General features: G+C 35.9%; 1 protein-coding gene and 3 pseudogenes across 1 annotated transcript; 2 read left to right on the top strand and 2 right to left on the bottom strand.

Annotated features, from left to right (window-relative positions):
- The first annotated feature begins 139 nt into the window (after window positions 1-139).
- Window positions 140-3,372, top strand: LOC120149606 (annotated as a pseudogene).
- Window positions 3,373-3,711: 339 nt separating this feature from the next.
- Window positions 3,712-5,589, bottom strand: LOC120149713 (annotated as a pseudogene).
- Window positions 5,590-9,841: 4,252 nt separating this feature from the next.
- Window positions 9,842-12,601, top strand: LOC120149839 (annotated as a pseudogene).
- Window positions 12,602-14,133: 1,532 nt separating this feature from the next.
- Window positions 14,134-15,437, bottom strand: LOC120149840 (NAC domain-containing protein 104-like). The gene is made up of 3 exons (XM_039162547.1): window positions 15,246-15,437; window positions 14,886-15,169; window positions 14,134-14,489 (listed from the first exon to the last, which is right to left on the bottom strand). The coding sequence occupies exons 1-3, from the start codon at window positions 15,418-15,420 to the stop codon at window positions 14,349-14,351; spliced, it is 600 nt and encodes a 199-aa protein (XP_039018478.1). The 5' UTR covers window positions 15,421-15,437; the 3' UTR covers window positions 14,134-14,348.

Genomic DNA, 15,437 nt, shown 5'->3' with positions numbered 1-15,437 from the left:
AAAGAGTTTAAATTGGAAGTGAACCGACTATAGAAGGCCTGATTGTAGCCATGTCTCTTATTGGAGCCACCTGCATTACTACATGCTCGGGGGGCATAGCAGACTGGCTAGGCGCCGCCCCATGCTGATAATCATCCATCTTTTATTTTCTTAGTGGTCTTGTAATGGTATGGTCTCCTAATGTTTATATCTTACTTTTGGCAAGGCTTTTGGATGGATTTGGAATTGGTTTGGCTGTAACATTGGTCCCGGTTTATATCCGAGACTGCACCACCGGAAATAAGGGGATTGCTGAATACCCTTCCACAGTTTACTGGTTCCATTGGAATGTTTCTGTCTTATTGCATGGTTTTGGAATGTCGTTATCGGAAACACCAAATGGAGATTGATGCTTGGTGTTCTTTCTATTCCTTCCCTCGTATATTTTCTATTAGCTATATTCTTCTTGCCTGAATCACCGAGATGGCTTGTAAGTAAAGGGCGAATGGATGAGGCAAAAAAGGTTTTGCAGAGGCTACGCGGCAGGGAGGATGTTGCTGGTCAGTTCTTCTACGGTGACTTCTAAAATTGCATTTTTTCTTTATTACATCCATGCACATTGTCACCCAGGATTGTGTTTTCTTACATGCACTTGTTCTCACAAAATAGGTAATTTCCTATGGTTACTGATTATTACTTTTTTCTCTCACATAACAAAGACGGAAATAGAAGCCCATTTTTGTTATACTGAATTTTCTGGCAATAAAACCAGTCAAATGTTTTCATTGTATTTAAATCTTATAATTTGATCCTTGGAAATTGAAACGCACGGTTAATTTTTGAGACTTTTTTCTTTTAGACAGAAGTTTTAAAGTAGCAATGACTGCCCACCATGGGATTTAATATGATGAATAATATAAGTGGTACTGATATTATTTAGATGACAGGTGAGATGGCTTTGTTAGTTGAAGGACTTGGTGTTGGAGGTGAAACATCAATAGAAGAGTACATAATTGGACCAGCAACTGATGACGTTGAAGACGAAGATATATCAGATGAGAAAGATCGAATCAAGTTATATGGACCTGAAGCAGGTCAGTCATGGGTGGCCAGACCAGTCACTGGACATGGTAGTACTATTGGTCTTGCGTCTCGACATGGAAGCGTTCTTAGCCAGAGTGGTCAGGGTCTTGTGGATCCTCTTGTCACTCTATTTGGAAGTGTCCACGAGAAGCTCCCTGAACAAGGAAGTATGCGTAGCACACTTTTTCCACACTTCGGCAGCATGTTCAGCGTGGGCGGAAATCAAGCTAGAAATGAAGAGTGGGATGAAGAGAATGTTGCAATGGAGGGAGAGGACTACGCACATGATGGTGCCGCTAATGATTCTGATGACAATTTGCATAGTCCTTTGATCTCAAGGCAGGACACGGATAAGGATATTGTTCCAACTGCCCATGGAAGCCTTAGTAACCTGAGACAGGGCAGTCTACTGCAATCAACTTCTGGAGACCCAATTAGTAGCATGGGGATTGGTGGTGGTTGGCAGCTGGCATATAAATGGTCTGAAAAGGAAACCCAAGATGGTAAAAAAGAAGGGGGATTTAAAAGAATTTATTTGCATCAAGAGAATGTACCTGGATCTAGGCGTGGCTCAATAGTTTCTCTGCCTGGTTCTGATATCCCTGCTGAAAGCGAGTATGTCCAAGCTTCTGCTTTGGTGAGTCAGGCAGCTCTCTATTCCGAGGAGCTTGTGAAGCAGCATCCGGTTGGACCAGCTATGGTTCATCCAGTTGAAACTGCAAAGGGACCAAGTTGGCATGATCTCTTCGAACCAGGAGTCAAACATGCTTTATTGGTAGGGGTGGGAATTCAAATACTTCAGCAGGTAATGTGGAGAACCTAACCATATTCTTCTCCTTATCTGTTTCTTCTCTTAAAAAAGGCTCAAATAACCTTCTAGCTTGTGCATGCAGAAATGTCAAGCATTCTTTATTATCTCTTATTTTGCATCTTAAATCGCTTTCCTATTGCTCTGCGTTACATCCTGCTTTGCTGTTCTAAGAGTGTTGTATTAGTTTACAGAAACATGTCTAGCTATGAAATCAGAATCTTGTTCAAATCTTCAAAAGTAACATCCATGGAATATAACACACTGCACTGCTAGAAATACCCGTACTTTTTCGCTTTTATAGCAGAATCCTGTGTAATCTTGGACACTGCATTCTTCGAAACGGCTGGATTACTTGCTGATTGGGGATCCTTGTTTTCTCTTCTTTTAAAATGCAGTTCTCTGGTATAAACGGCGTTCTATACTACACTCCCCAGATTCTTGAACAGGCAGGAGTCGGGATTCTGTCTAACTTGGGCCTCAGTTCATCTTCTGCATCGCTGCTTATCAGCGGCATGACAACCTTGTTGATGCTTCCAAGTATAGCTGTCGCCATGCGGCTTATGGATCTTGCTGGTAGAAGGTAAATTCCTTCCTTTTGTCAATTTCCTCGGGGTGATAATAAGTCTCACCCGTAAGCATAAGATATCGGTTTCGGTCAGGAAATCATATATTTTGGTTGAGTGGAAATTACTTAACATCTATTCTTAGATCTTTCTCTTGGCATAAATTGCTCGTAGTGTCTCAAATGCGTAAATAATAGGATAGAACAAAAATGTGATCAGCTAGCTTTGTTACTGCTATTTTGTGATTTCATTAGACGATACCATGCCTGCAATCTAACCTTGATCTGTTCTCGTCTTCCCTTCTGTTGCAGGAGTTTGCTACTCAACACACTTCCTGTCCTGATAATCTCTCTCATTGTCTTAGTCATCGGAAGTGTTGTCAAAATGGGGAGCGTTGTGCACGCCTCAATCTCGACCGTTAGTGTCGTTCTATACTTCTGTTTCTTCGTGATGGGATTCGGGCCAATTCCCAACATTCTGTGTTCCGAGATTTTCCCGACACGGGTTCGTGGCATCTGCATCGCTATATGCGCGCTAACATTTTGGATTGGTGACATCATCGTCACGTACTCACTCCCGGTGCTACTGAAATCAGTTGGTCTTGCGGGGGTCTTTGGCATGTATGCAGTCGTATGTGCCATAGCATGGCTGTTTGTCTTCCTAAAAGTTCCGGAAACCAAAGGCATGCCTCTTGAAGTCATTACAGAATTCTTTGCAGTTGGTGCAAAGCAAGCTTCAGTTACCAAGGACAACTGAGTTTGGCTATTTCTTCAATTTTCATGGATATTGAAAGGTTTGATTTTTGTTCAAGTTTTCTCCCTTTCATTCAAGTAGGCAGTTCGATGATTTATTATGTACACCAAGCAAAAAGAATATTTGCATTTCTCTATTTTGTCACATTTTATAAAATGCCATTTAAATCTTCTCTTTTAGAAATGTATTTTGGTTTATGAACTCATTAACTAAATGTTGCTATAAAGTAGTACAGTTATAATTGAGAAACATTACTTTTACACTGTTTCTTTATAATCATACTGCTTTGTGTTATCCCGTTTCATGCTCGAAAAAGTCGGGAAAGTCTTCTATCCGAAAAACGCATAACCCGGTTCTCTAGAACTGGTAGTGAAACCTGACAGTTTCCTTTCATGGAAGATGCCATTCTCTATCTTCCCTGATCTATAAGTTTATGTATTCTCTTTATGATAACCATTAGGGGGACATACTCTCTTGCTTTCTTTTCGAGCTGCTTTGAGATTTCTCGACCTTTTTATTAACTTAATGCAGACATGTTCGAAGACATGCAGAATAGGATCTGTCACGACTTGTAGAATCAGGTTCCTCTGGGCAGTGCCGACTGAACTGGCGAAAGATCAATAGAAAGTACTCAAGGAGAGCGAGAATGCATGCGGTTCCGCATATAAGAAATAGTCCCCAGAAGCTTTTTAAGTCCAGCTCCTCCGGTTCATCCTCGGATTCCTCAGAACTACAAGCACTTCTTGACAGCCATTTGTCATGAATCTTCTGAAGCTCGCCGTTCTCGGATAGATCAAGAATGGCAGTAGACATGTCAATGACTAAAGAAAACCATTTAGAAGAGATCAGTTTCCGTTTATATCATAACGAATTAAGGCAACTTAAAAGAAAAAGAAGAATCAGCCTTGTAGAACTCACAAATCCCAACCGCGTTTGGTGAACTCCTGCCCTCGAACCGAGAATTCACAGTGGTCCGAGAGGAAGAGATCCACATATGGTTGCTCATCGACTATTGCAGCTACGGTTTCTCTCAAGGGCTTCTGCATATTCTTCGGGTGAGCCTAGTGGAGTAAGTCTAGACCTGAATATTCAGTTCGTTGATCAGATAGTTTTTGGCAAAAGATCCGACTTGGAAGCCTATTGGTTCAATACTACTAATCAAAGAATCAATTCCTTTGATCGGTGATGATAACTGTTGCACAGTGAGGATCGATGTCAGGCTTGCAGTGTAGCCTAGTGGAATAAGTTTAGACCTTGGAATATTCAGTTCGTTGATCAGATAGTTTTTGGCAAAAGATCCGACTTGGAAGCCTATTGGTTTAGTACTACAAAATACAAATCAAAGAATCGATTCCTTTGATCAGTGATGATAACTGTTGCACGGTGAGGATCGATGTCAGGCTTGCAGTGTAGCTTGAATTGATTATCAGAACTACGAAAAGCCAGATAATCAGCACAAGACGTCCAAGCGTGCTCACTGTATTTTCTCCTGATTTTTTCTAAAACTCGAGTTAGTTTGATACCATGACGGACATCGCCGATTCTAAGTTATAAATTACTCGTAGAAAGTAGATCGAAAACGAAGGAGCGTACTAGAAGCAAAAAACATCGTGGAGAAGCTGAACCTGCGAGGGTCAAGTGTAAAGAGATGCAATCAGGTTGTCTTGCAGAAATGAATGCTACAAGCTAATGCAATAAGTAAAAAGATGAACTTCATGTTTGTGTACTAACGTTAAACTTGTGACAATTTGCTGCCTCGGAGAGCCCCGGAATTCATCGTTTATCCGATGCTCAAGGATCCACACGACTGATCCGACAATGAGAAAAAATGCTGCCGTGACTGCCCACATGGCTGGAGTAAATGGCCGTGCGAAGGACCAAGGTCTCGAACTTATCCTTTTTACCGGAGCTACCACAACCAGCCACGATTCTATATATGGCTGAGTGGAATCTACTATTCTCGTTGGGTCTGTTACAATGGCAATATCACTTACTGCGCCATCAAAGACCTACAATAACAAAGTATCAGAAACTATGATCATTTTCTTTTATCATTTAAGAAACCAGTTGCACTTTTTGTGCTGGTATACTTACACCAGATTCGATTTTACTGACAAGCTCATGGTAGCTTGGGTTCTTATGGCCATCTCCGAATGGAACAAACCTGTACGGAACAGCGTATGGCATCAATTTAATTGCAGCAAGAAATACATCTATGCAATACCCTTGCATCTTATTTGTGCCGTTGACTATTGAGACAAAGTCTCGGAAACTAACTCGATTCGGAACTCCAATTCTTAATTCTATCCCGTTGTTTGGAAAAACCCAACCCCTAGGCCTTGTTGTTCCTCCTCCAGGCCAAACCACACGATCTGAATGTTGGTTTGAACTACAACGGTTAGGCTTCCTCCCGAAAACGTCTCAGGTGGCACGACGGAAAGGCCGGAGTAGTTAGACCAGAATCCAATCTGTCGATACCCGGTTTTAACTACATTAATAACGTCATAGGAAGGATTTATCAGGGATCTGTCTTGATCAAACCGAATAAGGCCTATCAACCGGTCATTGTAGTTAGTCTTGATCGTCTCTTTAACTAATATTGTGACTATTGTCTCGTTAAGTGCGACTAAATATAGTAAGAGTTTGTCACATTCTTTCGAGGACGTCTGCAGGGGAGAGGTACTCAAGTTTTTTTCCTTCAATTCCTCAAATACTTCTTGGTATTGGGGATCCACCGAAAGAGCTCAGAACAAAAAGCTTTAAGTAAGAGTAAATATTTATCTGTCATTTCTGAGATGAATTTATTAAAGACTGCCACTCACCTGGTTAGTTTTTATACTTCCTTTATTTTTTTGGGTCTTCATTTAAAGAACAATGGAGATCTTCTCTGAATTCGCCGAGATTATAACTCCCAAAAACTTACTCGCACTAGTACGAAAAGTGCATTTAGAAGGATTAAGGCGCATATCACATAGTCGAAGGATTTGAAAAACTTCGTCTAAATCCTTTGCATGTTGTTCGATGGATGAACTTTTTACAAGCATATTCCCGCCAATTTGTTCTTTAAAAGTTTTATTGACCATATACTTGTACCCTAAACTTGGGGTCCATATGAAAAGCCTTTTCCATGAAACTCGCATACTTGTACCATGTTGTGGAGTCTTTTAGCTTGTCAATAGAAAGGAGTGAAAAATCATCCTTAGGACACGCCTTGTTGAGATTCGCGAAGTAATGCACATCATTGTTAGGAGTTCATCTCATTTTATTATTCGATGTATCATTGTAGTTCATATTGTGGAACATTAATAGTTTGTCGATTAATAGTTTTCATTTAAAGATGAATCTTTTTGCCCTTAAAATTAATGTTGGGTCAAAATACTTAAAAAAAACTAAATTCATTATTTAATCAAACATTAAAAGATATTTTTTTATTATTATTTTTTTAGTTTGGTCCTATTCCATTGATACTTGCCAAAGCAACGGTGAAAATTTAAACGATAGAATAAATAAAACGTGAAGTCCATAAAAGTTATTTTGTTGTTGTATGAAGTTACTTGAAATTTATTAGTACGAACAGTGATACTTCGAGGGCAGTGATTAGGGGCGATTTATCATTTAATTTTTTTTAATTTTTTATATTTTTATTAATAATTTATTTTTTCGCCCTCTTAAAATTTTATAATTTCAGCATCCTTTAAAATATTATAAATTCGTCATCCCTAACATAAAATCATTGGTCTGCCTTTGACTATAAATAAATTTAAAACTTATTCCCATTTTTAGTTTGATTGTAGTTTTAATCCCTCAATTATTTAAAATTTAAGATTTAATTTATTTATTTTAATATAATAAACTGATAATATTATTAAATTGTTATGGTTAAAATAATGACATATTTTTATTTATTTTTAAATCTAAACCATTCTTCTAACATGCGATTTATATTAATGAAATATTGTTGATCTGATTTTGACGTAAATTTAATTTATCGATTGAATATTATTCATAAAAAAATCCACATAATCATTTAATGACAATTAATTGTATATTCAATGTGATCTACTAATAATATTGTAAAAGTAGAAAACTTCGTTACGTTAAATTAAAGTAATAATAGATTAAATCGTAATTTCATCATAATTCAGGGACTAAAACCAGAAATAGACTTTTGTTTTTGCTGTTTAACTGACCTCTTCGACACGGCGGTTTACCTGGGATGACGTGCCCGGTAAGAAGCTCACTCGACAGTGTCATCCGCTAACATCCAAAGACTCGGTCTTTTCATTATTTTTAGAGTATATATATATAAATAATCTTTTGATTATAAAATATTATTTTATTAATTTTTTATTTATTAATTAAAAATTATAAAATAATTTTTATAAATTGTTATTTTGTTGAATTTTTTATAATTAAAAATTATAAAATAGTCAACCGCTTATTTATATGTTCAAAAATTATTATTTTTTTGTTAAAAATTAACGATAATCTGAACTGATCATTAACATATTAACTAAGATATAATAAAATTAATCTTATGATCTCAAAATATACAAATAATTCTCTAATTATAAATAAGATAAAGTACAAAAATGTCTAATTGTCAAGAGTCTCAAAAAAAATATATCATATAATTAAATGATTCCTTATTTATTTTTGTTTTTTGAAAAAAGTATTTTGTAATTTACCAGAGCACATGCACTTTTTTATTTTTTCTGTGGGCAATATTCCATTGTCAAAGTTTGACTGAATTTCTCAAATAATACGGATGAAATTCAAATATGATACTCTTGAAATTATTTCGTGAAATAGAGTGAATGTTATAGTAAACTCGAATAATGCGGATGAAAGTTTGACTTATACATAAAATTGGGGGAGACACATGAAGTGCAATGCGTCTCCCAGATTTTTTCGCCGATTTTATTCTTATGTAAATATACAAAGGATAAATTACACAATTAATCATTAACTTCATTCTCTCTCCAAATTAATTAAATACAACTGCACTGTTTTGGACAACAATTTCAATTAGAAATTATGTAAGCACGATGTTTGTTTATTTAGTACACAAATTCAATGCTAGAGCTGATAGATCAAATTGGCTTCCATATAACAACTTGAACAATGGTCGATGAGTGATCAAAATAGGAGTAAAACAAAAGTTGAGTGATTAAATTAAAAAAATTAAAAGTATAGTGAGTAAATTTGGAGAGAGAGTAAAATTGAATGATTAATTATGTAATTTAGCCTAAAAAATATGGGAGAAGCATTTCACTCCATACGTCTCCCATATTTTCAAAGAGTAAATTACACAATTAATCATTAAACTTTACTCTCTCTCTAAATTCACACATTATACTTTTAATTTTTTTAATTTAATCACTCAACTTGTGTATTAAAGGGTAATTTTTTTTCACTTTTTCATAAATGTACAAAGGGTAATTTTTTTTGGAGTCTAAACATTGAATTTGTGTATTAAAGAAACTAACATCGTACTTACATAATTTCTAATTGAAATTATTGTCCAAAATAATATCATTATGATAATATCTCTTGTATTTTAAATAAAAATAATTTTATAATTAAATTAATGTCAAATATATTTATAATACCAATTGAAATTGAATATTTAGTAGATATAAAGTTTCTATATACATTTACACAACTAATATAAAAATATGAATGATTAATTGTATAATTTACTCTTTATACGTTTACATGAAAAAAAATATAAGAGTGTGTTTTTAAGTTTACTTTAGCAAAATAATTTTTAGAGTGCTCGAACAATTTTTTTTTCAACTGCATTATTTGATAAATTCAGCTGTCAAAGTTTAGTAGCTGAATTTTCTTGAATGACGAAAACGAAAGATAAAGCTAAGAATTGAAGTCAACCGAGGGGAAAATCATAGTAACCCCCCTTTTTGTGGTTGAATTGAGCAAACAAATTGCTTGATCAAAGCAAGAATTTTCAAGTGGGAATTTGCTTCTTATTCTTCTCTTTGTTTGGATTTAAGAGATATTTGAAGATGGGAGTTTGTTGGTGTTCTCCAGCGGACAATCCAACTCCAAGCACCACTGGTCATCTCAGTTCAGGTACTTGTTTCATAAATTGTTTCTTAGTTTTGCTAAATAATGTAATTTGTTAAGTGGGTTAGATTTTGTTTTTCTTCGTTCAGTTGAAATTTATTGATACAATCCATATTTTTCTTTGTAGTCGGCACCAAAAACCCGGTTCCTCGTGATGTTTTGTTCTTGTATTTTGGCCCTTGACTTGTGTATTTCTGGAGTATGTTAGGTTCTGTGTTTTGATCATTACACACTGTTTTAGTATGTTTCGTTTGCTGTATCATTAGTATTAGAACTCCTTTCACTATCTGAACATTTGCTAAGCACATTTCAATTCTGTGGATTTCTGTAGTTGTGTCGCGGACAACCAGCAACACAGCATCTACTGCAACATCTAGGGGCAGTAACATCTCCCGGTACAGCAGGTTATGGCTTCGAGCGGAGACGAGGTTTTTCAAGATGGGCAAATTTTATGCACCCCTAACCTAAGGGACTTCAGTTTTGCAGAAATGAAGGCTGCAACTAAGAATTTTAGGTTTCTTTATATATTTTAGATTTGAATCGTGTTCTAGTTTGATATATCAATATAGGTAGTTCTCATAATTGTGATATACGATACCCGGGCTCATATGATTTGTTAAGGTGCATGCCCATCATTTGTTTAAATATTTTCCACAAACTAACCGTTGGTGTTAATGTTGACTGAGCAGGAACTGGCAGCATTCTTCAATGACAACGAGAAGGTAATGAATGGAACATTTTGTTTTATTTCTATTCTTAGCTGCTAATACGACTGATTCTCATGTAAACTGGCTTCATTCAGGATATTGACATAATTGCAACTTACGGTGATGCTTCTGGGACTATTAGAACAAGTAGGGTGAAAATGAAGGACCTTTCTGCTTCTTGGGTTCTGGAAAACCCTATAAATGAAGATCCTAGCAAACAAAATGGCTCACAGGTACTCCCATTTGATATTGTTGAACTGTTTTTAGTTATTCATGGTCCTCTACTCAAAAATTTAAGATACCAATATTTATTTGTCTGATTAATAATAGCAAGTGTAGTGAAATTAGGGGCATGAGCTAAGCACCTTAATTTCATCAGCTAATTCATTTTTCAACAGTTATGTAATCTATATGGCAAGGAAAAGGAAAATTTTATTATCAACACTTGTCTATGTCTTTTTCCTTGCCCAAAACCTTGACATTACCAGTTGTGTAATTATTTCCCAGGTATTTAAACTGAAAGATTCCTACCAAACCAGCACAACATCTGAAGCAAAAGTTGAACATTTTATTGATGATCATCATTTGCAAGAAGATAAAACTGAAAACAGTCACCAGGCATCATGGAGCCCTACAAAGTTAAAGCGCCAGGTAAATTGTCTGACACTGCGGTTTATTTACTTTGTGCATCTTATATGGTTGAAATTTGTGATAGTATAGTCTTCAGATGTTGCGTTAAAAAAGGAGGGATCTCCGTACCGCCAAACTTGTTCATCAAGTTAAAGAGGCTGACAAGAAGATGGAAGCAATAGCAGCTATTGAGAACTTGAAAAATATATGGACCCTGTTGTCAAGGGAAAATATAGTATATGGAGAAGAGATTTTGAAAATCCTAATTCTGATTCTACCTTGAGGCTTATGCGTGACCGGGTTGTCATGGCAAAAGCCTATGCTAACATTGCCAGGTCTAAGTAACAAAATGATCTTTACTATTCCCTTTTGAAACATGTTGGTCAAAGTCTCCATGTTATTGGAGATGCCGATTCTGATTCTGAGCTTCATCCTAGGTATAAAAAACTTATGTCAACTATATCGATTATCAGATACGTGTGATCTTGTTTTTCATGCAAAAGTGTGTTGTTCTTTTTCCAGTTCACTTGATCAGGCAAAAGCAATGGGCCATGCTCTATCTTTAGCAAAGGATCAACTCTATGATTTCCATACTGTTGCAAGGAAGCTTCGAGCCATGCTTCAGTCAGCAGAGGATAAAGTAGATTCTTTAAAGAAAAGAAGTGCCTTCTTGATTCAGCTAGCTGCAAAAAACTGTCCCAAAACCATTGCATTGCATACCTTTGCAGCTAGCTGCAGACTACTACTTTCATGGATATCGGAACAAAAGGGATTTGAACTTAGAAAAGCTTGAAGATCCTTCATTGTACCATTATGCCATCTTTTCTGATAACGTACTTGCAACATCTGTGGTCGTCAATTCTACAGCGCTGCATGCAAATGAGCCTGAGAAACATGTTTTCTATATAGCGACTGATAAACTTAATTTTGCTGCAATGAGAATGTGGTTCATCTTAAATGCTCCTGAAAAGGCAACAGTTCAGGTTGAGAACATTGATGATTTCAAGTGGTTGAATTCCTCTTACTGTTCTGTTCTACGTCAACTTGAATCTGCCAGAGTCAAAGAATATTATTTCAAGAATAACCTATCCTCTCTCTGTTGGGCCTGACAATCTCAAGTACAGGAACCCAAAATACTTATCGATGCTAAATCACCTTCGATTCTATCTTACCTAAGTGAATCCAAAACTCCACAAAATCTTATTTTTGGATGATGATATTGTGGTTCAGAAGGATTTGACACCTCTTTGGGATGTGGATCTGAAAGGTACGGTGAATGATGCAGTGGAGACCTGTAAAGGGAGCTTTCATAGATTCGACAAGTATCTCAACTTCCGCAATCCGAAAATCTCAGATAACTTTGACTCCGATGCATGCGGTTGGGCATTTGGGATGAATATTTTTGATTTGGAGGAGTGGAGAAACCGAAACATCACATAGATATATCATTATTGGCAAGATATGGTAACACTTAACCAATCTTTTTCACATGTTTCACCCCTCTCATAGTCTCATGGAAAGTTCTGATAATTCCAGTGTGTCTCATATTAGCATTATCATCTGAAAAACCATTTGGAATTTCATGAGTTTCTGAACATCATTTGGTCACTGATGAAGAACCTATTTTGCAGAACGAGGATCGAACTCTTTGGAAGTTTGGCACATTGCCACCAGGACTGATCACTTTCTATAACTTAACCTATCCACTGGATCGAACATGGCACATATTAGGACTCGGGTATGACCCTGCCCTCAACCAAACCGAGATCGAAAATGCAGCTGTCATCCATTACAATGGAAACTATAAGCCATGGTTGGATCTGGCTGTCGCCAAGTACAAGTTATACTGGTCCAAATCTGTAAGGTTTGATAACTATTACCTTAAACTCTGCAACTTAAGCGAATAACAGTATGTCCCTCCTTTTGCATTCACTCTTTGTAATTCTTTTATTGAGGTAAATATAAGTTAAAAAGAGAAAATTCTTTTACACTGCTTTGTTGCTTTCATTGGATTATAACCCTTTTCTATTAGCTTAGATGTGTAATATGGTTAAAGGGTATTTTAAAATTTTGTATTTTAGTTATCTCAATTTTTTTTAAAAGAAATATTTTTAATAAGTGTATTTAGCATTTTCTACAAAAAAAGACAAAAATAACACTTATGCTTATAATTGTGTATGTAACATTATTACTTAATTCTTATCTGCACACACATTTCATATGCTTGTATAAACGTGTCCATTGTTTTTTTTTCAAGCTAATTTTTATATTCTTAAATTTTATCCAATTTATGTAAAAATAAAAATAAGGGTAAAGTACACAAATTTAGGTCTAATAGTTGTCAAAGATGTTGAAGCCTTTTACCGTTTCAGATTTGTTTTTTATTTGCATTGGACCGTTCAAAATAAATTTGATGCTTCCAAGACCATACATATCAAAACCCAATCTCTTTTGGGCTTTTATAAAACTAAAAATTTAAGATTTATTTTTAGGACACCCACAACATAATCCCCAAATTCGGCTGTCATATTAAATAAAAATTTTCATTGTGGCTTACTAATAGCTTTTAACTATTTAATTTTTTAAAAAATACATCGAAGACCTTCAAGCGATCGAAATACGAAAATAAAATAACAACAGAGAGATTTGATAAAACAAGAAAAAAATTGTAAATTATTTTAGATTTATTCCCAATTTAGCCCTTAAACTATAGGTTATTCCTATTTGACCCATCATGTGTCACTAATTAATTAACTGGACGAGTCATATTTATAACGTCATTGATAAATGGGCCCAAAGTGGTGATATAATGAAACTTTAAGGGTCACACAAAATATTTTATGACACTCATGTAAAGATCACACAAAGTATAAAAATATAATAGTCAACACAACTTTTTCATATGTGTTTATAACCCATTTAGATCTTTTAATCCCAACAAATTAAAGTTAAACTGTTATTATATAATAAAATTAACATGAAAGTAATAGTATAATATTTATGGGAGAAGAACAAATTTTAAATTGTTAGAATTTTTGAATATGAAGGATTAAATTTATTGAATTGTTCTGAATGATGACCAAATTGATAAATTATCCATTTTGAGAACAAAAACTATAATTATACCATATTACGCCACTATTTTGTCCAATATTTAACGTTCAATGACCCGTTTGTAAGAATACTTCAAGAAAAAAATGACCCGGTTATAATCAAAATAACAATTGAGTGACCTCGAGTGTATTTTACCGAAAGAAAACTGAGACATTGAGATTGAGCAGTGGTATCTAAAAAGCGTGGGAGAGGCTTGCATCATATGTGACTGAATGCTTCTCTAAGCAGCCACCAACCCAAAGTATTACCATTCTCTCACAACTCACGCAACTACTTGGAAAAAAGAAGACGACAATGATAAACAAAAATATATTAATAGCATTGCAAGCAAGCCTTGGGGGGTGCTCTTTGGGCTCCACTTATCCCCATTGTCCTTTGCACGTGAGAATTTCACTCAATGGCATGCCATATACAAATTTTGGATTCATCTCATCTTTTTCCAACACAATTGGTGGCTGTCCTTGCGGAATGTTTGATCCACTATCCCGCACAATGTCACCTATAATCACCATGGGATTTTCCATGTTTCTTTTACTACAATTACTAATTCCATTCCCCTACAAACACATTAATGTAGTTGTCGCTTTAATAAATCCTAAGATCTACCAATGCGTGCACTTTTTAATGCCAATTGTTGATTTCGTCAAGGTCGTCCAACGATAGAAACACTTCGTCCAAGCACGACAGTTCTCTTCCATCGTCTTCCCCATCACTACTACTATTTGTTTCATAAACTCGACAAACAACCCATTTGCTGTAATCCTGAAAAAGAAATACATCAAAATATCATGGACAAATTTAAAACAAATGGCAACATTGCTTGAATATTAGGGTGATTGCTATAGTAACACAAGGATCTCGTCATGATTTCACAACGATTTTAAAAAGGCGCGTTGATTGCAGACGATTTCATAGTCTCTCCATGCTTGCAAGGCGACTTCCCATGCTACTTGCATGCATGTTACCTGGCAAGACGTAGGAAAGGCAGGGACACCTAACAGGTCATGGCGAGATCATAAAATTGTTATGCAGTCAATATATCTTGAATTCGCCGTGAAGTCCTAAGCTGGCAAGATCTTCAAATTACTCTAGTAATCACACTAGATCATGAAATATTTTTTGGTATACCTTATATAAGGGGGATACAAGGATACTAACCATTTTGGAAATATGTGGTCTACGTTTGGAGGATCTAGTGCCGCTGGTGCTACTGGAATCAGAATCGGAGAGACGATATTCATGCATTATCCAATTGGTTTTGACACCTTCTCCATCTCCAATGTAGAAAACCAAATATCTTTTGATGCCAACTCTCCTGCTGCTACTTCCATTAACCACAGCTTCTTCCATTCCCGTTGCCTTCCAATACCCATTGTTTGTATTCCTATTTTGCGTCCTTCTGCTGTAGAAGTACCACTGCTTCCCCTCACTCAAAGCTTTCCCTATACATATTAAAACCATTCCATATATAATTAATTGGACACAAAAGAAATGAAAGAAATGGTAATACAGAAGTACCATCAAGTTCCCAGGGATCATAGGGATAAAGATGAAGATCAGGGATGACATCAGGGTGGCACGGTAATAGAGCCGCCTTACGTTGAAGGAAATGAACCACCAGCTCTTCATCCGTCGGATAGAATCTGAACCCCGGAGGCAGATTATTTGCATAAACGTTGCTGTTATCTCCCATATCTCTCTCTCTCTCTA

This window comes from Hibiscus syriacus, unplaced genomic scaffold (assembly GCF_006381635.1).
Source record: "Hibiscus syriacus cultivar Baekdansim isolate YM2019G1 unplaced genomic scaffold, ASM638163v2 tig00111008_pilon, whole genome shotgun sequence".
Taxonomy (NCBI): domain Eukaryota; kingdom Viridiplantae; phylum Streptophyta; class Magnoliopsida; order Malvales; family Malvaceae; genus Hibiscus; species Hibiscus syriacus.
This window is presented reverse-complemented; position numbering and strand designations above follow the sequence as displayed.